Source organism: Chelonia mydas, chromosome 7 (assembly GCF_015237465.2).
Source record: "Chelonia mydas isolate rCheMyd1 chromosome 7, rCheMyd1.pri.v2, whole genome shotgun sequence".
In the NCBI taxonomy this organism is placed as follows: domain Eukaryota; kingdom Metazoa; phylum Chordata; order Testudines; family Cheloniidae; genus Chelonia; species Chelonia mydas.
In genome coordinates, this window is record NC_057853.1 from 114,814,025 (window position 1) to 114,841,977 (window position 27,953).

A 27,953-nucleotide genomic window follows, 5' to 3' on the forward strand; every position below is an offset into this window, starting at 1 on the left:
TAAATTAAGACTAACTCCATCAAGGGGTTATGGAGACCTTCCCCTTCCCCCTCGCCCTCCCCCCCCCCCCCCCCCCCCCAGGACTTTTGATGGAATTAACAGACCTATATGCCAGTGGTACAAGTGCTGAATTTACATGAGGTGTACATGAATGCTGGTGGTGTAAAGTATGCACATTACTCCTTCCAAGTACCCAAAGAACAATTTAGCTTTTAAACACACCTCGAAAGCACAATTTAAAAAAAAAAATTTTTTTAAAGGTAAGAGTGTTGCTGATACAACTGATAAGTCAAATATTCAAAATAAAATTGGAATGCAGATCTGCGTATAAATGTCTTAGTTTGTTCACATTTGGCCAGTGACTCTGTCACTCTCTTCCCTGCTTTTAAGTTTTAATCAAGTGCCTTGTAGCTGGCTAGCTACTTTTGTACTTCTTTAATGAAGCATTACACCATGAAAACATCATTTGAAAACCAGTAATGGGCAGTTTGTTCATACACTAAAACTATGCAAACAAAATGTTGTATAACCTAAGTGTCTATTAATTGTTCTTATGAAAAGCTTCATGGCCCTCTAGCTGTGATGCAGTCTCAAGTTCTGTTTTGTGCTGTTTTGTTTTTGAGTTAATCTCTGGAAGGGGGGAGGGAGGGGGAATCTTTTGTTTCCTTAATCCTACTCACGGGACTCTGCAGTATCTGAGTGACCCTCTTCCTTTGCTCCATCATGTTGAAGTCTTGTCTCAGATCAGGAGACATGTTTCTCTCACGGATGTACTCTGGGTCATTTTCATTGATGCGGTCAAAATACCTCTCTTTGTGAGGCATGCTGGGAGGGGGAGGGGTGGTGATCACCCCCTGACTGGCATCAGCACTCATGCTTCAATACTGCAGATTATGCTCGTCACCTGGAACAATAAGAGGCCAGGAGAGAATTAATGCCATTTAAAAACAAGACAACAAATAGTCCTTACAAAACTGGACAAATACAATCTTCTCTCCTCCCCAGCAAGACGACAAATGACAATTGCTTAAAATGCAGCAACTTCACAATTAGCAATTGGGGTGTCAGGGTTGGGAGGAGCTGTGTACCTAAAAATTCACACACAAAACAGAAGTTATATAACACAACCATTTATTCATTTATTTATTTAAAAGCCCTTTAAAGTCCTCAGTTATGACTTTATCATCATCAATCATTCTGATTCAAATTTTTAAAACGCACCAGTCATTTCAACAAAACAAGTGTTAATGTTGAGAATATTCATAATGCACTTTATGACAAATCTCCCCCTCAACATTTTATAAAAATCCATTCACTCTCTGACCCCCAGCCCACCATCCTGTGTAATTCCACTTTCTGACACATTGAACTTCTGCTAAATCCTATTACAATACTGGACCCTTTGTATACAACACAATTATATGCTCATAGCTCACTGCCTAACTTTAACTAAGGAAGTAAGGGCATTTCTCAATTACAGCATTTCCAAACCATCCTGTAACTTCAGAGGGAAGATTAAGCTCTGGTCGCATTAAAGATTCTCAGCAGATCTCAACAGCCCCCAAAATGGTGCCTCAACCCTGAGAAGACTAATCAAAAACTGTTAAGAAACTGGGGGGGAGATCATGTGATCAGTTTCCCAGGACTGCAGCTTTAATATTCACTAAAAATAAATACACAGTGCTAATTTTCTTCCACTTGTGTGTTGTTATAAGATACTTTCTTGCCCAAGCTGAAATTTGATAAATTATATTGGGAAAAAACCTCATGTAGGCTTGATTTTAAAATATGATTTTAAAAGCCTCAAAAGAGTATCTGTGAAAATGTTGTAGAACTGGTCTTAAGCAGAAATCTGAATCACCACTCATGGAGATCCAGGTTCAGACACAAACTCAGGAATCTTATTCTTCAAGCTGGAGAGGACTCAGTGATTTTTTTTCAGTTTTGCGTTATTTCTGAAGAAATAACTCCAGCTTTCATGATTGAGATTATTGAAATAGAGGGATGTGGGGACTTGTGACAAGTGCAAGGGCACAAACTGGCTTACAATGAACTAGGTATTCATCGCATTTCAGCTTCTCTGTCCTCTTGTTCAGGAAAAGAAACTAACATTTCAAAAAATCCTTATGTATTCTATTCGTGCTAGATAAATAGAGGATTAAAAAAAATACACAGTAGGCTCCCTCTCAAAATATGGGTTTAATCCCTTCCACAACACAAAGTTAACTACAACAGATTTACATCAGATTCTCTAGACTCACACTCTGGGGCAGATCCCCGGCTGAGGATCTGCTCCCTCGTATTTTTTCTATTACAGATCCAAAATTGCTGAACTCATGCTTTGGCCAACCAACTAGCCTCAGAGACCACCTCCAAAGCTATTCTGTAAATTGGCTTGCAACAGCCTATCTTGAAAGAGTGGCAAACTATAAATCTTGCTCTGTGCTTGCTTTTTTCTTCCCATGAGCTGCACATCCACAAGAATTAGATTTCCTAAAATGCTCCTGCACCCTGGTAACCAAGTAGCAAATTGTTGCTCTGCTGCTAATTCACTTGGCTGGTCTCAGAAAAAAATTGAGCACACACATCATACTTTAACTTTTTAAAAAGTCTATGGGATATAATTAGTTCTAGTCTGTTACTTTACAATACATTCTTGTGGTGACAGTAAAGTCTAGTCATCTGTAAAAAGAAAAGAATCAAATACGTTACTGGCAATACCTAGATTTCCCAAGAGATATTTTCTAATTGCGGGAAACTTCACTTTTTTCTTCACTCCCCTTCCTTTCTCTCTAATATGTTGCCTAGTCAATAAAGGTGTAATATTTAAACCTTGGAACTCCAACTAGACATATGCACTATCTGTGTACAGTGCCTGCAGCCATATCATTTCAGGCCATAACTTAGATGGGAGACCTCAAACAGACAGCTGCATGACATGTCATTTTTGACTTAATAGTTGTCACTCTTCCTTCCGAGTCTCTAACAGATAAATACTCTCCACATGGTACTGGAGGTGCCATTTTTCACATGGATATAAAATTGAAGGCCTGAACACCTGTGGTTACTAAATATCCCGTGGCATTTTTCACAGAGTAGGCAAGTTAATCTCAGTATTTCATAATTTACCCAAATAGACATTTGGGCAAATTACATTCTGCTTGCATTTTAAACTGCACAATACAACTGACTTCATACCTTGTCCTAAACTTGTGTGAGGTTGCTTTTCACTCTTAAACATCTCCCACATTCCACCCACAGAGATGGCTATCTTCCAGTGGTGAAAGGAAAGGCTCCTACATTATCCAGTTTGACAGATGCTTTGGAAATATAAAGTAGTAATTCCTCTTTTCCCATCTTGAATAAAAAAGTGCAGACAGACACACTGAAAAACATGCATGGTTTTTGGATCTCTATGACGGCCTCATCCTCTCCCCTTTAGCACAGGGCTGGTGAGGATATAAAGGTTGGGGACTTGCAGGAAACCCAGACCCAAGCTACATGAATCACTGGGCAAGCTGCATGAGGGGGTTCTCTCTCTCTGTGCTTATATAAGGGTCCTTAACCCAACCAGCAGCAAGGTCAGCTCAGTTGCTGTGCTGCTATTGGTTCCTGGCCCTTCCACTGGTGGTCAGGAAAAAAGGAAAGTGGTGTTAAGTACCTCTCAGAATAGTGTTAGCTAATCTGTTTCCTGTTCATGCTATGCTGCCCAAGTTGGGTAAATGGGGTACATCAGTTCATCTAGATATTTCCCTCGTTTTACAACACGCTACATAAAAAGCACTAGCAAAGTCAGTGCAAACTAAAATTTCATACAATGACTTGTTTATCCTGCTCTATATACACTATATGCTGAAATGTAAGTACAATATGTATATTCCAATTTATTTTTTTTATAATTATATGGTAAAAATAAGTAAGCAAGCCATTTTTCAGTAATAGTGTGCTGTGACTCTTTTGTATTTTTAAATCTGATTTTGTAAGCAAGTAGTTCTTAAGTGAGGTGAAACCTGGGGTAAACAAGACAAATCAGACTCCTGAAAGGGGTAGAGTAGTCTGGAAAGGTTGAGAGCCACTGGTATAGAGCAACACAGGGAAAAAAGGAGAGAAATGGCAGAGACAGCATTGCCTACATAAATAGCAACCTGCCACTGGATCAAGAAAGGACAGTAACAACAAATGGACTCAAGGATCAAACCTGAAAGTGTGTATCCCTACCCTCTGTGGGTTGTACTCACTTAGATACCCAAGGCATCTGGCTTTTCCAACACCTGAATTCTTATTGGTATAAGATAAAACTCTTGTTGGTTGGTTGGTTGGATTTGAAGGGTGGGGTGGGGTTGGAGAAAGTCAGAGTCGGCTAACATCTGCTCTACCTCCCTTCCATTTAGTTATGTCCTCATTCACATGGAGCTGAATTCCTGTGTTGAAAGAGAAGGAAGAGAGATGCCTGTGTGTGTGTTTGGGGTGCGGGGAGGGGGAGGATGCTCTTACGTGGCTGTATTACTTCTCTGTGTGGCCTCCTCACTCCATTTCCACTGGATTTCCTGTTTTGCTTCTATCTGTCTTGGACTGGAAACTTAAGAGTGTGTTTTAACTTTATTACTACAATACAGACTTTTCCACTGAAAATGAAGCTTTATACAATAAAAACTCTCTCAATTAATTACATACAACAGAAAGTTCATTTCAGGCTGCAAGACTGAGCCTTCGTCACACATTCCCAGTCTGATACTTTGTAGATTTTATCTCCCAGAATAGCGTGGTCCACTGTCTTACCTGGAATAACTGTTAGTAATAATTGTATTAAATACTAGAAGCAATTTGTGGACAAAGAGGTTGGTGGTAAGAAGAGAGAAGAGGTAAGACATAAACAGAGGTGTGGAAGAGGAAGACTGAAATCAAGAGATTAAGACACATGGAAAATTTCTCTCACCAAAGACAGTGCCTTGTGGGTGAACACAAGAAGCGTGGACTTCAGGAAAGTCAATTGTGGCATTTGGAAATGACAGGAGTTACAGGGGACATGCCAAATCAACTGACCTACAAGAAAATATTCAGACTTAACTCTTCCTTTTAGGACACTAGTAGAACAAATTTCTGAATCAAACTGTTCATTACCATTAGGCACCTTCACTTCCACCATGTAGCAAAAACCCCACTCTGAAATTTTTCAGTACCCCAAATTAACCACTGCTATTACTGAAGCCTTTGGATTTCATTTGAAAGTGCTTTGAGATTAAACATCCAATCTGACTGATTATTAACCATAATGGTGATTTATGCCTTATAATTAGCTTTGTTCCAGAGCATAACAAAATCTAATTAAGCAAAGGAACAGAATTCAATAAGTCTTTGATTTCCTTACCAAGAGAAAAAAATTAACTGAGAACTAAATCTCTTTCCAACAGTAAGGTGATGTGATTTCTCTCAGGTTACAGCAGGTCTGTTCTGCCACCACCAAATCTCTTGTACATCAACAAGACAAATAAGTTACATGTCCAAGCATCATCTCTTTCCCAAATCATTTGTGGAATTGGAAAGATCCATGAAATATTAGAGGGAGGTTACCATTTGTTCAAAAGTAGATCTGCTTTAGCCAATATATAATAAATACAGACTAACATAATTCCACAAATATTTTGCAGAAAATGTATACCTAAATCTGGTTTCATAAAAGTAAATCGAGGCAAACTAATGCCTGAGGGTTACCAACAGAATAGCTTAATATAGTACTACACTTTTGATCCATCTCCTATAGTTCTTTTCCACTTAGACTGAGTTGATGGAATAATTTTCCTCGCCTTTGAAACTCCACTTTAAAACAGACCAGACACTGTATGACAGTTTACACTTTTTTCTAAGTAATGAGAGCATTAATAACACAAAAATACAGCTCTCCAGGTCCAATTTTTAAGTATTTGAACCACTGTTACTTTACCGTAAAGAGCAATTGAATTATCTGTCTTAATTGTAACTAGCAGGACAATCTACCCTGAAAATAAGAACAGTAACTTAAGTAAATTTACTTTAGAGGCTAGACTGAATGACTTACTCAGTGTCTGCTTGAAACTGGGGCACAGACCAGGGCTAGCTAGCTGTGGTTCAAGCCAGATAACACTGAACTGACTTTAGTGGATATGAGAAGGATATCTGCCCCTTTAATTGAGGGTGTGAAATTCTTAGTCTTTTGAGAGAGACACTCTGTGGTGGATCCAGTGCCTGTCACTTTACCTCAGCAATAGAAACAATCCATTGCAGGTGCAGTTACTGCTAGGCCACATTTTCAGAGCAACACCTGGGGATTTAGCAGCACAACTCCCACTAAAAAAAATCTACATTTGTAAGTTGCCCTTTCATGATAAAGAGATTGCACTATGGTACTTGTATGAGGTGAACTGAAAAATACCATTTATTTTGTTTATCATTTTTACAGTGCAAATATTTGTAATAAAAATATAAAGTGAGAACTGTACATCTTGTGTTCTGTGTTGTAATTGAAATCAATATATTTGAAAATGTAGAAGAACATCCAAAAATGTTTAATAAATTTCAATTAGTATTCTATTGTCTAACAGTGCAATTAAAACTGCAATTAATTGCAATTAATGTGAATTAACTGCGATTAATTGACAGCCCTAATCATAATGTTATTGTATAAATTCGTGATGCACCCAAACTTTGAGTACTGCATGCACTTCTGGGCACCCCATCTCAAAAAATATAGAATAGAATCGGAAAAGGTACAGAGAAGGGCAACAAAGATGATTGGGGTGTATAAACTGGGACTGTTCAGCTTGGAAAAGAAACTACTAAGGGGGGATACGATAGAGGTCTACAATATCATGAATAGTGTGGAGAAAATGTTATTTACCCCTTCACATAACACAAGAACCCTGGGTCACCCAGTGAAATAAATAGGCAACAGGTTTAAAACAAAGGGAAGTGCTTCTTCACACAATACACAGTCAACCTGTGGAATTCAAGGATGCTGTGAAAGCCAAAAGTATAACTGGGTTCAAAAAAGAATTAGGTAAGTTCATGGAGGATAGCTCCTGTCATAAATATAAAGGGAAGGGTAACCACCTTTCTGTATACAGTGCTATAAAATCCCTCCTGGCCAGAGGCAACATCCTGTTACCTGTAAAGGGTTAAGAAGCTCAGCTAACCTGACTGGCACCTGACCTAAAGGACCAATAAGGGGACAAGATACTTTCAAATCTTGGAGGGGGGAAGGCTTTTGTTTGTGCTTTTTGTTTATGTGGTTGTTCTCTCTTGGGACAGAGAGGCCAGACAGAAATCCATCTTCTCCAACATTGCAACCAGCATAGGTAAGCCAGGCAAGGCGGATTAGTTTATCTTTTGTTTTATGTGAATTTTCCCTGTGTTAAGAGGGAGGTTTATTCCTGTTTTCTGTAACTTTCAGGTTTTGCCCAGAGGGGGATCCTCTGTGTTTTGAATCTGAATACCCTGTAAAGTATTTTCATCTTGCTTTTACAGATGATTTTTACCTTTCTTTTAAGAACCTGACTGGTTTTTCCATTGTTCCAAGATCCAGGGGTTTGGGTCTTTGATGATTTTGTAACCAATTGGTTAGGATATTATTCTCAAGCCTCCCCAAGAAAGGGGGTATTTAGGGCTTGGGGGGATATTTTGGGGGAAGACGTCTCCAAGTGGGCTCCTTCCCTGTTCTTTGTTTAAAACGTTTGGTGGTGGCAGCATAGGGTTCAAGGACAAGGCAAAGTTTGTACCTTGGGGAAGTTTTTAACCTAAGCTGGTAAGAATAAGCTAAGGGGTCTTTCATGCAACTCCCCACATTTGTACCCTAGAGTTCAGAGAGGGGAAGGAACCCTGACAGCTCCATCAAAGGGTATTAGCCAAGATGATCAGGGATGGCGGCCCATGCCCTGGACATTCTAAGCCTGCAACTGCCAGAAGCTGGAGCAGATGACAGGGAATAGATTACTTGATAATTGCTCTGTTCATTCCCTCTGAAACACCTGGTATTGGTCACTGTCAGAAGACAGGATACTGGGCTAGATGTTTGATTGATCTGACCCAGCATGGCCATTCTTATATAAAACACTTAGGAGATTAGGACAGACAGTCATATAGGCAAAATTACTGCAGAGATGAGGAAGGAAAGCTGAAATGCATAAGCATACGGAAGTAAAACAGGTATTCGTGCAGTGAAGAGAGAATTGAACAATACAATCTTGTGGTGAGAAATGGGTGAGCGTGGATAATATCAACAGAGGAGGGGGAAGGGGAAGTTCCAAGATTCAAGCCACAACAGATCTGTCCACTCCACAAACATCTCTGTGCCTTCTTTGTTGCTACCGAACACCTCCCTCTATCACAATGGACTACAATGATCCTTACACCATGGTAATTCAAGATGACCTATTAAAACAAATTGGGTTGTTAAAGCTGTATGTTAACAGGAAGTGGCCAGTCACAACATGGCTACCTCACTAATTTGTTGTTTCCCTTTCATTATATTTTATCTTTTTTTTAAAAAAAATATTTTCTCTTTTCGGCAGGTACCTTGCCTTCTTTTATTTTTGGAAAGCACCTGGCACACAGTGGATATTACAAGAAAAAACAGACAATAATTTGAAAATAATTTGTGTATGCAGACTGCACTCTAAGAGCCATGTCTGATTATTAATGTCCGTGCTTAGATGCTAGGATGATTGTTGCTATGTAATAACTGTAGATACCACAGTGTTGTTTTGAATGCAAATTTTCAAATGCATCTCTCTAGAAGCTTAAAAGCATCTAAAAAGGTAAACAGATTAATTTCTTTCTAACTTACAAACTTCATTTAGAACTGTAATTCGCAATAATGCATACAACACTGCTACTATTCTCTTGTACCGTTTTCTTCTGTTCTTCCTACCGTCATCCCCTTTCAAGTTCACAGTATAACAGTTTTTACTACACTTTTATTGAGTGCCATTTTCTCTTTTCTGTGACTGTTACATGATTTTTGAACATTTTTCTCTTACTAAGCCTGTCTTTTCTTCCCTACTGTAGGTGATTGTGCAGTGAAATCCTAATACTAGATTTCTATCATTCATTTCTATACAACACCACCACCACCGATGTCAACAAAAGATTATTATTTTAATTGCAGAATAAAGCATGGAGACGACTTTGGGATAGCTTGGGAAAAGAAGTGGTCAAACTATGGCAGTGTGAAGAGAAATCTGCTAAGGCTCAAATACTGAACAGCTAAACTCTCAAGTTTGCTCTGCTAAGCAAACAAAAGAATCTGACAAACAGTGTGGCATGAATGGTTACAAAATGTCCATTAATCAAATGGTAAGTCTTCTAATACTAGTTTCCAGCACCATTTTTAGGAGTGCTGCAGTCTACTCCCTCTGCTTTATAAAACTGTTGACAGGTTAAGCAAAGATGTGATGGGTCAGCAGTGCCATTTGTTTTCATGCAGGATTCTCTTGCACCATTTCCAGCAGGCATTTAGATAACCTAACCTCTTGATTTTGTACAGAATGGAATAAAATTTCACTATTTATAAATGGTTTCTAGCATTAAAGCCCAACAAACATTAAAGATCATTTTACTAACACTATGTTAAGTCTTAGGCATTATATTTCGCAGAATAAAAATAAATCCAATATAACTGAAGAAATATTTTATTACAATAAGCACATTTATAGTACATTACCATTTTAAAGCAGCATGGAAGAGCAGACAGGCTCTGTGCAAGGAAGATACTTAAGCATGGGAATAACTTCAAACATGTGAGTAATCCCATTTGTTCCAACAGGATTATTCACATGCTTAAAATTACACATGATTAAGTACCTTCCTGAATAGGGGCCTGATTCACAAGAGCCAGGATCTACTCTGGCTGTGGTGGATTTTCTGCATGACCTTGGGCAATCTATTTAGCCTCTCAATGCCTTGAGTTTTCTCATCTGTAAATGAGGATAATAATGCTTACCCATCCCTGTAAAAGCACAGAGATCCCTGCAACAGAAGTACTATGATTCAATATTTCACATTCAGAATTTGTCAATGATCTCCGTAAATATTTACTGAATATTAACAACGTTCAAGTTTCCTTAATCCTTTCCCAAAATGGCTTATTGCTATTTTGATGGATTGTCACTGATTTAATAGATATAGTCAAATCTGAGGGAAGGAATTAGGTTTCTTATGTACTCTCTTTATTATAGATCATGCAACTTTCATGATTTTTTTTTTTATTTAAAGCTGAAGAAAAGTCTCAGAACAGTGTCAGGTAGTTCTAGCCCCAAACGTACATTTTAGAAAAGCTTTTTAAAACAAACCAATAGAAATATCTTCTCAAACATTTTTAATAACTCACATTTTAATAAAAACAGCTGTTTTTCTTTGTTTGGATTTAAGGATTCTGATGCAGTCTTGGCAACACAAACATTGCAGCATTGCAAAAGTTTCAATTTTTGGTTCTCACGACCTAACTTATTTTCATTGTCCAAACTGAGTGAAATAGGAAAGCAAGCATCAGCAAAAAGGGAAAGCGGGAGAGACAGGCCTACATAAGATCCAGACCAGGATTTTGAACTTGATCTAGTTTGAGAAGGGTCTTGGACACGGCTCCAGTGAAAGAGTAAGTTAACTCAATTTCATTCAGCTTCTATAAAATATTTAAAAGATAAGTCTTTTAAAAAGTAGTATTTCTAACCTGACAATACTTCATTATATAATTGAATGTAGCTAAAATTACAGTGACAGACAACAGTCATATACTTTAATTCAACTTTTAACAGAACATAATTCATTATCGGTCTTTGCAGTTCTATCTGTAAATGGTCACAGAACAATTTCCCTTACTCTTATGGGCAGTGAAATGTATCTAAGATTCCACTGAGATATAACTATGACAAGTGCAAGAAACATGTTTTACCATACATTTGGTTTTAATTATGAACATCATTCTTAGAAGCCAAGAATTCTGTGTTTTACAAATATATCCTCTCTAGTATCTTCTGGCCTCCTAACATCCTCTTGCAATATCAAGTTTTTCAGGCTCACTCCAAAGTCCACTCTGTAGCAGAAGAGAGGGCTTTAATATTCATGTGAATGTGCACAGTTGGCATGCTGATTGTGCATGCTGGAAGGATTGCATTTATTACAGTAGTTAATCAAACATCCTATAGATTTTCATATGTCCCCTAAAAAGGCACCACTTTGAACTGGGAAGGATACAATAGAATAAAAGTTCTTCTATTTCATTACTTGGATGTATTCCTTTCAGTTTTAGGGAAGCTTCTATTTGATTCCACATCACATCAGAAGTCTTTTTGATTTTATGGTGGTCTTGATTATCATTAGAAATATCATGGCAAAAACAGCTGCTCCTTTGGTTTAATGAAGGGTCAAAAGTTGTGACGGGTGGGCAACCCAAATGACAGACATGAAGCAACTGGTACATTTTACAAACGTTTACATGAACAACTGATCTTGCACACTGCGATATGTGGCCAATTCTTTTTATAGCCCAAACTTCTGGACCATCTCCTCTTCATAACATAGTAGCAATACCGACCTTTAACAGTTACGAGTTTAGCAACCTCATGCCTCAACTAAAGGTAACACTAATGATTTTTTAAACACTGCCACCTATTGATAGTTTAGAGGTAGAACTCAACTGTTTAAATGTTCCCAAAGAAGGGATTTGGAAACCCAACCAGCAGTGTATTCTACAAAGGTCATTTCTAACTGGAAATCTGTGGCAAAGATAAAACTGCAACAGTCATAGATAATAAATTCTTCAGGAAAGGGATTGTGTCTTCATGTGTATTTATACAGCACTCCACACAATGGGTCCCCAGTCCTGATTGGGACCTCTGAATACTGCTGTATTATACATTTTAAATAAGATGAATAAAATTCATGAAAAATCTAAATTTAAGCTGGTAAAATGTCACACTTTTTTTCAAACAGGTATTGGAACATGTTTCTGTAAATAGAAACATATTTTTGAGAATCTTGTGAAGCTGAATTACATATTAAATACAAAGTAATTGTATATTTAAAATTGTATATTTAAACAACATTACATTTGTGACAGAACTAGGCAAAAGCTAAGACATTTTAAGGTAAAAAGCATATAATTATACGCCCTTAAACTCATACGAATAAGAAAAGGAAAGGTGACAACAGGAGTGTTAAGGATGATTCAAGGTTTCTAATTGTAGTTTAAAACATTACTTTTGGGCTATTGGATCCAAACCCTGTAGCTTCCCGTAGGGGCACAACTATTTCATGGTAATTGAACTCCACCTCCAGTGCTGGCACCACCACCCATCGTCATACACAAGCCAATGGTTGGTTTGGAGTGGTGCAGGTGAACTTGGACTTGTCCTCTATATTGGAGTGAAGCATTTTAGTCTACATATTTTTTAACAATACCAACTATTTGTAGATACATATTTTAACACAAATACTAATTTAAAACACCAACTGAAAGACCATAGTGAATTTAATCATGTTAATACATAAGTATTTTGTAAAAATGGATATTTGCCCTAATGGAACTTAAATCTATTCATGTGTGAGTTGGAGTGTTTCAAGAATTTAGCAGACGAGGTGGTGAAGAATTTTCCAGGAAGGCAATGAACAACCCTCACTGAACCCAAAGAGATCTGATGATGTGTTGTATAACCTTTCTAATCAATATGCTATCCATTGCTTCTATAGAGACGCAGTTTATTCCTCCAAGCACAAAATCAGAAAAAACAGGTTTTGGAGGAAGGAACTCAATGAGGGTTGAGTGGGTCTGAATCCATGCCCCTACCTGAGTGCAAGATGCAGAGGTGCAGTGTTGAGTCCTTTTGTGCTCCTACATATATGTTCCCTGACAGCAGATTTTTACAAAGCAGATCCAGTGACCTTTGCTCACCCCCATACACCCCTTCAGGGTAGATCATTTGGAACTCTCAGCCTCAGAGCATTTACACTAGCCTTCTGCTGCGCTGAGGAACGTTCCTTCCAGAGACAGAGTTATGCAGCAGAAAGGAGAAAACAAAACAAACAAACAAAAAAAACTTAAAAACCAGTTTTTTTGCATTTATACTTTTTATATTGACCAACATGCCAAAAGAAAGCACAGGCCCTGTACTTAGTGGGGAAGGACAACACCAGGAAAGTAAGTTTGATTTAGCTGGGGATTGGTCCTGCTTTGAGCAGGGGGTTGAACTAGACGACCTCCTGAGGTCCCTTCCAACCCTGATATTCTATGATTCTATGATAAAGGGCTTAACCTGCATCAACGGATATTAGGAAAATCTTTCTAACTAGAAGGGTAGTTAAGATCTGGAATAGTCTTCCAAGGGAGGCTGTGAAATACCAAACACTGGAGGTTTTTAAAAACTGGTTGGACAAATACTGGTAAGGGATGGTCTACGTTTATCTGGTCCTACGTCAGAGCAGGAGGCTGAACTTAACTTCTCACGTTCCCTTCCAGACCTACATTTCTAGGATTCTATGATCTTTAGAAGATGCTGTTGAAATTGGGATGCATGTTTAGACACAGAATGGGATTTTGATAGGTAACTTGCAAACCACAGTAGACAAAGTTTACAGTGGTCATGCTGACACATTTAATAACTGCTCAAAAACCACTGACATAACTTCATAGTTCAAAACATCTTGCTTCACTATGTAAACAGAAGCATCCTGTTTAAAAGGCAAAAAGTCACACACATACGACACATTAAAATATAAAATTCCTAAGCCTGTGCCAGTTGAATCCAGTGAACAACACTGTGCTACCTTCTCAATAAAACAGAACAAAAACGTTAGGTAAGTAGGAGTAACAACATTCTGGTGTGCAATGTATTTCTCTTGACTCAGCAAGTGGGTGGCTTGCTTCTCCTAGGGCAACATGCTCCAATGATTCCACTCAGAGGGTTTTGTAGTTGCTCAAAAGTACTCACAAATGCTCCTGTGCATGGCTGCACTGCTGGACAGGAAGCAGTTGGCCAGGTAAGAGCCATATTTTACCAGACTCCTACTGAGCCTTTTATTGCAAATTAAATTTGTCTTCCTTAGTGGAATCCCTGAGGGTTGATGATAGGACACACACTACCTCTTCTGTGGTCGATTTACACCCTCAAAGGTTTCCTCGAATTATTTAAAAGCAAAAAAACAAAATAAAAAACCCTTGAACTAATAAGTTCAGAAGCAACACAGGATGCCTTAAGAAAGCCCCACCCCTTCTTGTTCTGGATCAAGTTCTACTTACATAAATGTGCATAAGAATCCCAAAGTTTTGAGCTACTGATTCATTGTACTAGAGGGCTTGACCTGGTTTCTTCCCCTCTCCAACACCATCCACAGAAGTGATTACAAATGTAAATACTACTAAGAGTTGAATGGGGGTCCTGGAATCTCATAAGCCTCAATAATAGAAGATAATTTAACCTAGTTCTTAAGGAAGCCAATTTCAAGTCAAATCATCAGTTTAGAGGCAGCCAGTGCAGTGAATGGAGAATACAGAATGATCAGTAGCCCAAACCAATGAGCACATGTATCCCTGAATTCTGAACAACTGCTGAAGGCTTACTGTTAGAAGCCTTGCTAGAACACAAACAATGACTGATACAGTCGATCAGCTATAAGAAGGAAAAGTAATAATATTGTCCTCCCCACACATTTTAAACACTCCAGGTGAAAGTTACTATTGCTTTCCAGTGAGAGTCATGAATTATCTCGTTTTCTCGTGTAATTCTCCCTCACGTCTGGGCAAAACAAAAGATGCTCTCAAATGAGCCACACAAATAGCATACCACGTAAGCTACATGCCTGACACGCTAACCAAAACATTTTGGACATTGCAGGGAGTTCAAACATTTTTCAGGATGCAAAACTAGCTTCACTTTACAAACCTTTTTCCCTGTGATTTAAACTGTCTTCTCTCTCACCTGGACTTATTCAATTTAAAGAAAAAAACAGAAGCATGTCTACATAGCTGAAGGGAAGCCTGTACCATGTGTTAGGGATATAATCATCCTAAAAGCCAGGGTGGCACAAATGGGTACCCTTTATTACATGCAGTGTATAAACTGCATTTATATACTACTGGGGGCCAAGATGAGGGGGAGAGAGGATCTCTTTCACAGTCTCTCCTCAAGGAAAAGCAAACCAAGCACATTAAAAGTTTGCCTTAAACTGTAAACCACTAATGTTGGATTGGTTTTGAACAAATTCATTATTTCTAACCAAATACAACAGATGGCCCCTGCTCATTTTCAAACCTACAGAGAGTCACAGTCACTGCTGCTGAAGAGTTCTTCCCTAAACTATTATTCCAGGTTATTTTGTTTTCTAATTTCCAACAGAAAAGAAAAATATGTAGAAATGTTTCAATATTTATTCTATTATGTGAAAAAGTCACTGTTACTCTTACTTTTATTTTGATTTAAGCAACATATGCCCATGCTAAGCCTGGAAACGACTCACTTCAGCCTCCTTGTTAGCCTATCCCAGATAAACATGACATTTCTAGCTACAGCATAAAGGAGGAAAACATTGCTCTGTCATCAAAGCTTGAGGGCACATACCACAGTCTGCTCTACAGAAGAAGAAAGCATGCTTGATCTTTTCTATGTTACTCTATTATTTGATTCATGCATCTGTTTTTTGTACTTCTGGAAAAATCTAACATTGCTTTTACTTTTTTCATAGAATTAGAGATGTCCACCTTAGCAAGAACATGCAAAAAAAATTTAGATCATTTACAGTATGTAGAATAGATGGTGACAGCTGCCTGCCAATGATTTCCGTTGTCTTTTTATTAGAAAAAAAAAGAACACCTCAAACTAGAAGCCACATTTATAACAGGCTCCATAAGCATTTTGGGAGACTGTGTGTAGTCACATAAAATCAAGGAAGACGTAGGCTTTTCTTTCATAATAATGAGAGTGCATTGTATGTTTTTAGAAAGTACTGTCTACTCCAAAGAAGAACCTGTAAAGAGAATCTGGTTTAAGGGTTAAGCTAAAGACTGTTGGAAGGAGGACGGTTGGTGGTTTATTGGTGGTTTTAGTATTTGAAACTGTATGTCCCTAGCTTGGCAGTTCATTGTGTTTGTATTTTTGGGAAGGGATGGGAATGGGAGTTTACAATTGTTGGTTTTGATCACTGGGCAATACTTCGAGTTTGGATACAAATGAATGTAGATTGGAAAGAAATATTTAACGTTATCAGGTTGGGATTTTTTTTGGTTGTTTGTTTTTTAAATTATAGTAGTTGCACCATCCAAATTTCTACTTGTTGCATCAGTTTTATTCTCCTTCTTAGCTAGAAGTTATTCAAAACTGGTCAGGATTGGGATTACAAAGAAGCCACACAGAGATGAGAAGAAGCTTGTTAAATTCCACTCTATGTGGACTGACTGATATTTTTCCATGTATTTGCAATTTAACCTCAAAAGCCAGAAATCACAAATATAAAACACTCCAAACATGGCCCACAAAACCCTTGCCTCACAAGCATCGGCATGCCATTAAGTTACATGGAACTTGCTGATAAGTTTGCAGTGTATTTGAGCCATATTCATTTTTGTATTAATTCAAATGAATAGATTCAGAATAGATCTTTATCCCCCAAAAGCCTGACAAAACAATGTATTTGGAATGTGGAAAAGGCTTTTATTGCTTTGCAGGTTCAGGAGGTGACCCATATCAGTTACGCTGGTAAAGATAATGTATATAACCTCAAAATATTTGTACATAGAGAGCATTCAAAACAATTTTCAGACTAGCCTATTTTCATGATGAAAAGGTAGAATTACAGGATATATACGTTATATTCTTGAGCTCCAACTTTTCCTTTTCTCGCCTTTTTTGCTCATTAATATATACAAAGAAATGGCATTCTGGCAACAACAGTTTTATGTGCAGCTAGACTTAATTTTGTTGGCAGGAGAGGAGGATTGCTCTGGGATAACACATAACGTTGTGTCTGGTCTGGACTGTTTGTGCAAACTACTTACATACTGTCTTCAAATTGTCATAACCTTCCACAAGGCAGACAATTGGTCACAAAGAACACATTCAGGTGTGATTCCTGAAGCAACTATGTAGAGCTGCTGACCAATACTAAAGCCATATGAAAATTTATTAGGCTAAGGTGCAGCGTACCTCATCTTAAACAATCATCCAAATGACTGGAAGAAGGGGCAGGAAAGGGAATGCATTAAAAATAACTAGAGATGAGGGCAAAGACACCCTTTCTCCCTAATTCCATCACAGAGAATACCAAGGGCTATTGGGTAGTCCTTTGGCCTTCTGATGGCCCAACAGCATATCAGCTAACAGTTATGTTAAGTTAGAAGTTCTTAACAAAAGGGTGAGATATATCAGAAAATATCACCTATAATAATATATCTCAGGTATTTCTATTTATGTAACTGATTATACAAAATCTTTATGGACCTTTTGTAAAACACAATAGCACAACTGCAAATATGTTGTAAGCTTTAAGGAAGTTATTTATCTATAAATCACAAAGAACCTTCTTCATATATAGAAGAGGTTTAAGACATAACCAGGAAAAATAGCCTCAAAACACTAATATTTCCAAATTGAAGTGCAATTTCTTCCAGTTAAATTAAATCCATTTAAAAACTAGAAATGGTTTAAGTGGTCCATTTCTTTGAGACTGATTAAAAATTGGATACATACCTGGGCAATTTACAACAAAAAAGCAATTTTGCAAGTCTGATGAAAAAATTTAATGAGTAAAGCAATGGAATTTCTCTTCAGAGGAGAAAAAAAAACCTGCCTCCAAGATAACTACCGTAGTTTGTTATTGAGCCCCTATGCAATACATTAGATTTTAATGTATGATCCAACAAGCCATGCAGAGCTCTCTAGAAAAAAAGTATAATAAACTGATGCCTGTAATTCTGACTGAAATAAATGGTAGACGTGCACACATCTGAAGGCAGAATTTGGTCCATAATAATTTAAGGGAGAACTAAATGTCTCTTAAAAAAAGAAAAACTCCATTTCCTAATTCTTTTCAAGGTATCATTACAAATGTTTTTCTTTAATTCCTGAATCTCTAATATTCACTCGTTACAGTCTCTATGGTAACATCCATTGTTTCATGTTCTCTGTGTATATAAAATCTCCCCACTATATTTTCACTGTATGCATCCGATGAAGTGAGCTGTAGCTCATGAAAGCTTATGCTCTAATACATTTGTTAGCCTCTAAGGTGCCACAAGTACTCCTTTTCTTTTTACAGACTAACACAGCTCTACTCTGAAGCCTGTCATTATGCAAGACTCTGACACCATGCCTTTTCAACAATCTGTACCACAGGGTACTTGTAAATACTGGATACTTTTTGTTTAAAATAAGGACCATTTGTGAAATCATTTTTTTAGAGACAGATCCTAAACAAAAAAAATATATTTTTCAGGGGAAATAAAGTAGTACATATTTTTACAAGGCTCTTCAAGATACTGCAATAAAGTCTGACATACGACAAAGGATGCTGGGCTAAATTTTCAAGCATGTACAGCCACCTTACGGCTGCCAAAATTCCTCAGATAACCATCTTAACGAGATATTTTGGTAAGAGGTTGTATCATTGTTATGATAAAGATTATCTAATATATCTGGGCTTGCATGGGGAAAGTTTCATAAATTTAATGCAAGAATATATGAAGGAATTAAAATCTGAAAACAAATTTAAGGCTGGTGGGACAATCTTAGCAAATGAAAAGTAGTTGTACAACGAATACTTGATTTCTGTAGTAAACAGCATAGCTGCTCAATTTTCTAAGGGCTTAAGACTGAAGGATGACAAGCACGCAAAACTCCCAACAATTGCCACTGGGTGCTGATCTAGAAGAGTTAATCCTACCTGGACTGACTGTAGTGTTGAACAAAATAGGGAGTACACAACAAGTGGGAGTGTAACAGGCAATTACTAGAAATGGTTACTTACCTGCAACTGGAGATTCTTCAAGATGTGTGGTCCCTATCTGTATTCCACATACGGGTACACATGCTCTCCATGCACTAGAGTGAGATCAGAGATTTGGGGCAAGTAGTATCTGTTGGTCCACACATGTGCAGTTGCTTCTCTTATGCTCCAAACTGAGGAAATAAAGGGTGGCATGGACTAATACCTCTCCAGGTCCTTCTTTTACAGCAAATCAGATAGGATCCAAAGCGGAGGGGAAGAAAGGTGGATAGCAAGACACAGATAGGGACCACACATCTTGAAAAACCTACAATTGCAGGTAAGTAACCTCCATTTCTTCTTTGAGTGGCGGCCCCTATGTGTAATTCCACATGTTGGTGACTGATAAGTAGTATTCAAATAGGAGGAGGGTGCGAGAATGCAGTTGGTATGAACGTTTAACACTGCTGTTCCCACAGCTGCATCTGACGAGGAAGCCTGGTCCAGAGAGTAATTCTTCATAAAGATGTGGATGGAACTCCAGGTAGCCACCTTACAAAGGTCTAGTACTGGAACTTCTCAAACAGCTACTGGTGAAGTTGCTTGTGCGATCGTACAGTGGGCCCTCGTACTGTCCAGGGAATGAATATGTTCTGGTCATAGAATAGAATCATAGGACTGGAAAGGACCTTGAGAGGTCCTCTGATTCAGTCCCCTGCACTCATTGAAGGATTAAGTATTATCTAGACAACCCCTGACAGGTGTTTGTCTAACCTGCTCTTAAAAATCTCCAGCACCCAGTGGTCCGAGGTGATCCGCAACCAGGCCGAATGGTAGGGATGAAGACGGTGGAGGAAAGAAGAGGGTGGATCCTGGGAGGTGACTGGGGCATCACTCTCGACCGCACCCTCAGAACGAGTGCTTCTGGCCCGCAGGGTGCATCATTGGGCCGGGCTGCACAGGTGAGCAGGAGGAGGAAGGGCAGCAGCAGCTGAAACTAACATCCCTGTCCCTTCTACTTGCAGACCCTAGACAAGACTGCCAAGTCCTAGGCGGCAGCCGGAACTGCTTTCTTGCAGACGGCGGCGTATATATGCCCAACATGCAAAGAGTGGCCCAAATGTCTTAACCCATGCAGCATTGCATCCATCTGCTCTGAAAAAAGACCAATCCCATCGAATGGAGGTGGGGGGGGGGGTCTTGGATGGAGGTCTGCATATCTTTGGAGAGGCCGGTGGTCCGAAGTCAGGAGCTGAATCTCATAACCACTGCTGACGCGACCACCCTAGCCGCTGAGTCAGCTGTGTCCCATGCCATTTGGAGGGCACACCGAGCCTCCGTGGTGCCCTCTTTCACCAGTGTGCCGTTCCTGAGGCAAACCCTGTGGAGGGACTCTTGAACTTATGGCGGGAGTATCCTAAGTCGAAATTGTATCTCCCTAGGAGATGAGCAGAAACAGCTCCAACTTTTTGGCCTCTATTTTTGGGAGTTGAGCTGGCATGCCCTTGTTTATCTTTTTCATTAGCCGCAGAGACCACCGGTGAGCCTGGGGGTGGGGGGGAGAGAAAGGTGGGTGTAAAGGTATTCAAACTCTTTGGTTGGGAAAAAGTATTTCTTTTTGGCGCTTTTAAAGGTGGGATGGATGGATGAAGGAGTTTGCCAAAGGGCCTTGGCAATTTTGAGGACACCATCATGCACTGGTAGTGCGACATGGGCCGGGGTAGAGCCTGACAGGATGTTAAACAAGGTGTCCACCTGCTCAGCCATTTCCTCCAACTCCAACTTCCTTGGCTACCCGTCGAAGCAGGGCCTGGTGTTCTTTAAAATCATCCGGCAGGCTGGCCCTTGAGGGTCCTGCAATCACCTCATCTGGGGACGAAGATGACGACTGTACCATTGGGGGAGGCCCCGGGGCATCTTCCACCCTGGGGGAGGGAGGCTTAGGGGTGGGTGCAGTCTCTTCTGCCTCGACCTCTGAGCATGCTTCATACACCAAGCCCAGTGCCACCGGTGTCGCCAGCTGTTGCTATGAGGCGGAGTCCGATAAGCGGTGTGAAGGGAGCATTGCCATGATTGGCATTCCCCATATGCTCCAATAAGGATACTGCACTGGCCACTGGCTGTGCTGCAAAGGCGGTGCCGATGTTGATGCGGCCTCAGGTACTCATTCACGCTGGTGGAGTCTCGGCGAAGGGCTGACCTGCCCTTCTGCGCTGGAGGAATCCCCTTCCATTGACCATGGTGGGGCCGCAGATGCCTGAGTCTGTCTGCTGACCAGTGCCCAGAGCTAGGGGATTGGTGCTGGTATTGAGGGGACTGGTGCCAGGGGGACCAGAGATGTGACGGAGAGCACTCCCACAGGGTAGGCAACCCAGACCTGCACCAAGAGGACTACCGTTGGGAGGGCGAACGGTTCCGGTAGTACGGAGATCAGCATCTCCCTCTAGGCAATTCGCGTTGGGATGGGAGGGACCATGATCGCGGTGCTGGTGACCGAGGGCAAGCCCCAAAGGATCTAGGCTATGACTCAGGCGATCTGCGGCATGGAGGTGGAGACCACTGCTTTGTCTTGGGGGATCAGCAGCACTCCACTGCCCCCGAGGGGTCTTAGAGGCTGGCTTGACCTCGTGGGGAGCCTTTGCCGATTCCTGTGGCAAGTGCTGCATCAGCAGTGTGGGCGGAGGCCTTTGTTCTCTCAGCACTGGGAGAGCTTGTGAAGGCATTGGTGCAGTCAGGGATTTTGGTCCCATGCCACTCCTGGGAGTTGGTGGACCACCTTTTAAGGGGCTTTAGCCCCAACCAGGAAGGCACAAACCAGTGGCTCCAGAGTGGCCGGGTGGCCCGAAGTGGGACCCTTGCCTGATGACCCATGGCCCTTCTTGCCTGGTGCCGGGGAGCTGTGTTTCCTCACCTTCTTTTGGGGCACCGACAACTGGGAATGGTGCCAGAAGGAGCCCAGTGCCGGGGGCTCACTGTGCACCGAAGCAGTTGTGAGTCCTGGTGGGATGGCACTGAAGCCAGACCGAGGGCGGACCCCAAGAGGAGAGCCGGTAAATGAATATCCTGCTCTTTCTGCGTGCAGGGCCGAAATTTTTACAAATATGGCACTTATCTCTCACAGGTGATTCCCCCAAGCACTTGAGGCAGCTGCTATGGGGGGAGGGGGGGGTCACTTACAGGCATAGCCCTGTTTCAGTCCACGCAGGGCTTAAACCCCGGAGAGCAGGGCATGCCCCACCTGGAGGGAAGTCTCCACTGGGACTCTAAACTACTAACTACACTTAACAAACAAACAAACACAACAACAACTACTTAGCACTAATTACTATAGCTATAAAAAACTATTTACAAGGCCCTAAGGCATGAAGTCAGTAAAGACAAAAAACTGCTAGCCCTTGCTATGCAAGGAAAGGCGCTCCGACTAATCACCATGGGCGGTAAGAACGAATAGAGAGGGCGTAGAGCCAGCGGCGCGTTATATACTGACGCATGACTGCGACACTCAAGGGGGCGCCACTGCCGACCCTATAGATACTGCCAAGACAAAAATCTCTGATAATCGTGCACGTGGGCACGCACGCACCCACCTAGAATGGAACTGACGTGAGCAACCACTCGAAGAAGAATGACTCTTTGGGAAGAATACCAGTAAGTGAATAGGCTGGTTCGTGTGATATTCTGAAATGACCTTGGGGGTGAATTTTGGGTGGAGACGAAGGGAGAAATATGAGAACAGTGGGACTGCTATGAGTACTTCCAGTTTACCCCTCTGTCTGGCCGATGTGATGGCAACTAAGAAGGCAGCCTTCATAGAGATGTGGAACACGTGGCCATTGGTTCAAAAAGTGGTCTAGTTAGAGCTGATAGTACCAAGTTGAGGTCCCATGGTGATGTGTTTCATAACTGCCAGGAAGGTCCTTTCAAGAAGGTCTTGAGGCCTTCCAAGAACTGAATAGTAGTAGGGCGAGTAAAGATAGAGTGGCTTTCCACCAAAGGATGAAAGGCACTGAATGTTGCCAGGTGGACTTTCAATGAGCTAAAAGAAAGCTCTGACATTTTGAGGGACAGGAGATAGTCTAAAGTGACAGGGACACTTGCTGATTCTAATAATGGATTCCATTGTGACCAAGTAAAGAAACACCTCTATTTACGTAAATAGCATTTTCTAGTGGAGATTTTTCTTCTGTGATTTAGGATAGTTCAGACAGCCTCTGAACATGAACATTCCAGTTTTGATTCCCATCCAAACACCAAATTATGAAATGAAGATAGTCTGGGTTGGAATGTCTGATCCTGCCCTTGCCCTGAGTTAACAGATCCAGAAAAGGTCAAATATAGATGAGAAGACAGGGTGACATTTGCAGAAGGTCTGGAAACCAAAACTGACTGGGCGAATTGGGTGCAATGAGAACACTACTGGCCCTGTTGTGGAGAACCCGAGGTAGCAGGGGATGGGAGGAAAGACATACTTTGGATGGTCCATCCAGGAGAAAAGAAAAGCATCACCCTTGCAGTCTTGGCCTAATCCTGATCCAGAGTAGTAAAGATTTAATTTCTTGTTTGTTTGGGAGACTAACAAGTACCAACATGGTGTTCCCCACTCAGTGAAGATTTTGGTCAAGATAAAATTGTGTACTTCCCACTCAGTCTACAGCGAAGTGCTTGCTGAGATTGTCCACCAGAGTATTCTGCACACCTGGTACCTACATCACAGAAAGTATGATGTGGTTCTTCATGCACCAGTTCCACAAGTCCACTGCCTCTATACACAGAGGAAGAGATCTTGCTCCACTCTTTATTTTATATTAAAAAAAGACAGTTATCAAGTTGTCCGACATTATTTGGATGTGGCAGGACTGTATGAGGAGGAGGAATTCTTATGTTCCTCCAGCCTCTGTTTGCCAGAAGCCGGGAATGGGTGACAGGGGATGAATCACTTGATGATTACTTGTTCTGTTCATTCCGTCTGGGGCACCTGGCGTTGGCCACTGTTGGAAGACAGAATACTGAGCTAGATGGACCTTTGGTTTGACCCAGTATAGCCGTTCTTATGTTCTTGTAGGAATGTGTTGTAAGCTAGGAGAACTGCCACCATCTCCAGCAGATTGATATGCATTCTGGCCTCCCTTGGAAACCATGGAGCTTGTGTAGTGCGACTGTCCATACGAGACACCCCTCCCCCTCCCCCCCATACCAGGAGGGATGCATCCATCATTGTGGTTACATCAGGGTGGATGGAAGAAAGGGGACTCCCACTCACACCTGGTCTGGTTTTGTCCACCATATGAGAGAGCTTTGACTTTTGGTTGAGATTGCTACCTTAGTATTCATGTTGTCCTTATCCGGTAAAGTAAACAGATTGAAGCCAGTCCCGCAGGCAACAAATGTGTAGTCTGGCGAATGGCGTTACGTATGTATACGCAGCCAAGTGGTCTATTATTGAAAGGCAGACCCTGATAGTGGTTTCAGGTCTGAGGGTGACTTGGTTTACCAGGCTGTTCATAGCCTAAAATCTGTCTACAGGGAGGTAAGCTTTTCAGGAGGATGGTTTAGGGTCACTCCTATGAAATCTATTGTCCTCATGGGACTTTTCTTTGTTTACAGACTCTCAGCAATGTCAAAAGTGGAGTAAGCATAGGGTTGCCAACTGGACCTCCTGGTTTGATCTGCTTATGATTAGGCAGTTGTCATGATATGGGAAGATTGTATGACCACTGCATTTCATCTGGGCCACTACTTTTTGTACTACCCTGAATTGGTAGTCACCAGCCTGAATTGAAGTACCCTGAATTGGTAGTGCTCTTGTTCTACCATGAATTTGAGAAGTCTTCAATGTGGATACTCACCAGTCCCACAGAAGTGAGCATCTTTCTTGTTGAGGGCATGAACCATGTGCTCTCTTCCAAGGAGGCAATTATTGATGCCAGTGTTACCATGCAAAATTTTGATTTGCAAATAAAAACTTTTAGTTGGCATAGCTTAAGAATTGGTCTCCATCCTCCATTTTTCTTAGAAATTATGAAACATGAGAACTAGAACCACTTCACTTGATGCTGGGATGGCACCTGCTCTATTGCCCCCTTCTGGAGGAGAAAGTTCACCTCCTGATGAAGGATCTCCTCGTGAGAGTCGTCCCTGAGAAGGAGCTGGGAAAGGGGCATGTGGCAGGGAAGTGAGATAAACACCTCATCCCCAGCCCCACCCCAGAGCCTGAACCCCTGCTGCAGCCCTCCCACCCCCATACCCCAACTCCCTGCCCCAGCCCTGGTCCCAGCCCAGAGCACCCTCCTACACCTCAAACTCCCCACCCCCAGCTAGAACCCTCAACACCCACTCCCCCACCCACCCACTTCATCCTCCCCATCCCAGCCCAGGGCCACCTCCCGCACCCTGAAATCCTCATTTCTCCCCACCCCAGAACCCACACTCCCTGCCAGAGCCCTCATCCCCTCCCACACCCCAATCCCAATTTCATGAGCATTCATGACTCACCATACAATTTCCATACCCAGATGTGGCCCTTGGGCCAAAAAGTTTGCCCATCCCTGTTTCACACAGACCTTGTGTCTCCTGTTACTTAGTTGGAAACATTTTTCAAGAGGGGAACAAACTATAAAAAAGGGGGACAAACACCCCCAACACACCCCTCTCTCTGCTCATTGATTCATTACACCTGAATGGTAAAAGGAAGCAGCTGCTGGACTGGCAGAGGGGTTCTGAGCTAAGAAGTTTGGTCAGTAAGGCTGCTGAAAGCACGAGGTAAGAAAACTGCTTTGAATTTAATACAGTTTAAGTTAAGCACCAATAGTGTTTTATCCTTATTTTTCTTGTAACCATTTCTGACTTTTATGTCTCATTACTTCTATTCACTTAAAATGTTCTCTCTTTGTAGTCAGTAAACTTGTTTTATTTACTCTAATGTGTTTAAATTGAAGTGTCTGGGAAACTCCATTTGGGGTGGCAAGTTGTGTGCATATTATTTCTATTAAAGAAATAAATGGACCTAATATAGCTTCTATTGTCCAGGAGAAGGCTGGGTGGTACAGGACATCCAGTCTTACATTTCCCTCCCAGAAATGTGAGTGTGTTAGGGGTTCAACCAAGGCTGGTGAGAGCCAGAGTGTAACCCAAGTATGGCTCACAGGCTGCAGTTACACTCAAATACTCAGGATATGGCTTGCATGCTGGAAGGATGTTTGTGAGCAGCACAGGTAGGAGCTCCTTCAGCAAGGCATTATAAAGAAACCAAGGTTTTAGGGCAGAGGTGACACAGCTGGTCTTTAGTCTGGATTGTACACTGTGTGGCAAATGGCCGATGCTACTATGGTGGATCCCACGCTTGTCCTTAGTGTGGTGGGTCAGGGTGCAACCCCTTGCCCCTATTCTTGGGCACTGTGGGCTCTGCTCATGCCCAGAGGGGGAGGGAGAGCAGTGGGGAAGGGCCCCAGGTCCACCCCCTGCTCTTCAGCTTTGTGGACCGCTTACCCTCTTCCTGCTTGGGAAAGGTTTCCCTTCCCCTGGTACTCTAGTTAACAGTACTCCTCCAACTCTAGTCAACTCTCCTTCCCCTCCCCATCTGACTGAAACAGGGGATTTTTATTAGGTCTGGGGCAGGGCCTTAATTGGCTCCAGGTGCTCTAATCACCCTGCAGGGAATAAGGCTCTAATCATTCTAGGGCTTATATACCTCTCATCTATCACTCTCCTGCTGCATTACACCTGGTATGTTACAGAGGAACAGCAAATGCTACACTTGGTGGCAATATGAACCTCCCCTAGGCAATAAAGGCAGCACTGGGGTTAGTTACTGACACACAAAAAACAGGGGCAGGAGATAGTTCTTAAACCCCTGGAATATTGGCATAGTCCTCCTTCATGGGGAGAAACTTCCTGAGGCAAGACGACTAAGCTACGTTAAGTATAACGACACTAAAACACAAAGTCTACACTTATTGTAAGTAGTTTTTAGTATGTATTTACAAGTATACAAGTAGAGGACGATCATAGTGGGAGTAGCAAATTCCAACTCAGCCCATGCGGTCGTAAGAAGGAACCAGAGAGGAATCAGTCCGTGCCACCCTTTATGCTCTTGTTTTGAAGCATGAGGAGAGCAACTACTTATGCAAGGGCGAACAGATACTACTTGCTACAAATCTTCAGTCTCAGGTGTATGGAGCACATACATATCCATGTGTGGAATGTATATAGGGACCTGTACTCAAACAAGATCAGATACCTGCTGAGCTAAACATATTTCAAAGGTTTCTGGCCATATCTTGCTAAATTATAGCTTCTAAATATGAAGGTAACCAGTTCAAAACTTGAGATTCTATGATACTTTATGTACTGAAAGTTAGTCCTTATTTTGCAATAATGACAATAAATCCATCATCCATGCATCCAAAAAGCATGTTAGTGCCCTTTCGCTAAAGAAAATCATTAAAAAGTTTTAGGATTATGTAGAACCAGAATAGCACAACAGAAAATTACTATGAAATATGTACAGAAAATATAGTAGGGCTCCCAAAATAGTAAGACCTTTGCTTCTGCCTGTAAAGATCAGTTTACAAAGTTTCCATGGGAACCTGCTACTAACATATGAATGTTCTTGTTACATTATATTTTGAACAGAAATTCCTTTGTGAAAAAGGCCAACAACCAGCGTCAATCACCTAATGAAATTATAATGACCTTCACTATGCCCAATACAGCAGAGGCATGACACACTGTATATCTCATGGTACAGCTACTGCTATAGGTTTGTTTTATATGCCCATATGGAATTGGAGAGTATGTACACAGTGACTTTTAAATGCTTTTTCCTGCATCAAGAGCCTGATTTTGGTCCCCATGAAGTCAATCGGGAAAGTCCCAGCATTTCAGAACTGATCTCTAACAGCCTGATCCAGTGCCCATGGAAGTCAGTGAAACACCTCCCACTTACTTCAATGGACTTTGGATGAGGGCCTAAATGAGCAACTTAGTATTAGTGTGTGGAGAGTAACCCAAAATAC

General features: G+C 41.1%; 1 protein-coding gene across 50 annotated transcripts in view; it reads right to left on the bottom strand.

Annotated features, from left to right (window-relative positions):
• The window catches only part of ADD3 (adducin 3), a 202,744-nt gene that overhangs the window by 62,034 nt on the left and 112,757 nt on the right, over positions 1-27,953 (bottom strand). For all 50 annotated transcript variants that reach the window (XR_006292556.1, XR_006292553.1, XR_006292555.1 and 47 more), the window contains one exon: positions 681-904. Coding sequence is in view for 45 of the 50 variants with exons in the window: in XM_043552445.1 (XP_043408380.1) it covers positions 681-875 (195 nt within the window). In the remaining 5 variants the exon portion in view is untranslated. The remainder of the gene's footprint in view (positions 1-680; positions 905-27,953) is intronic.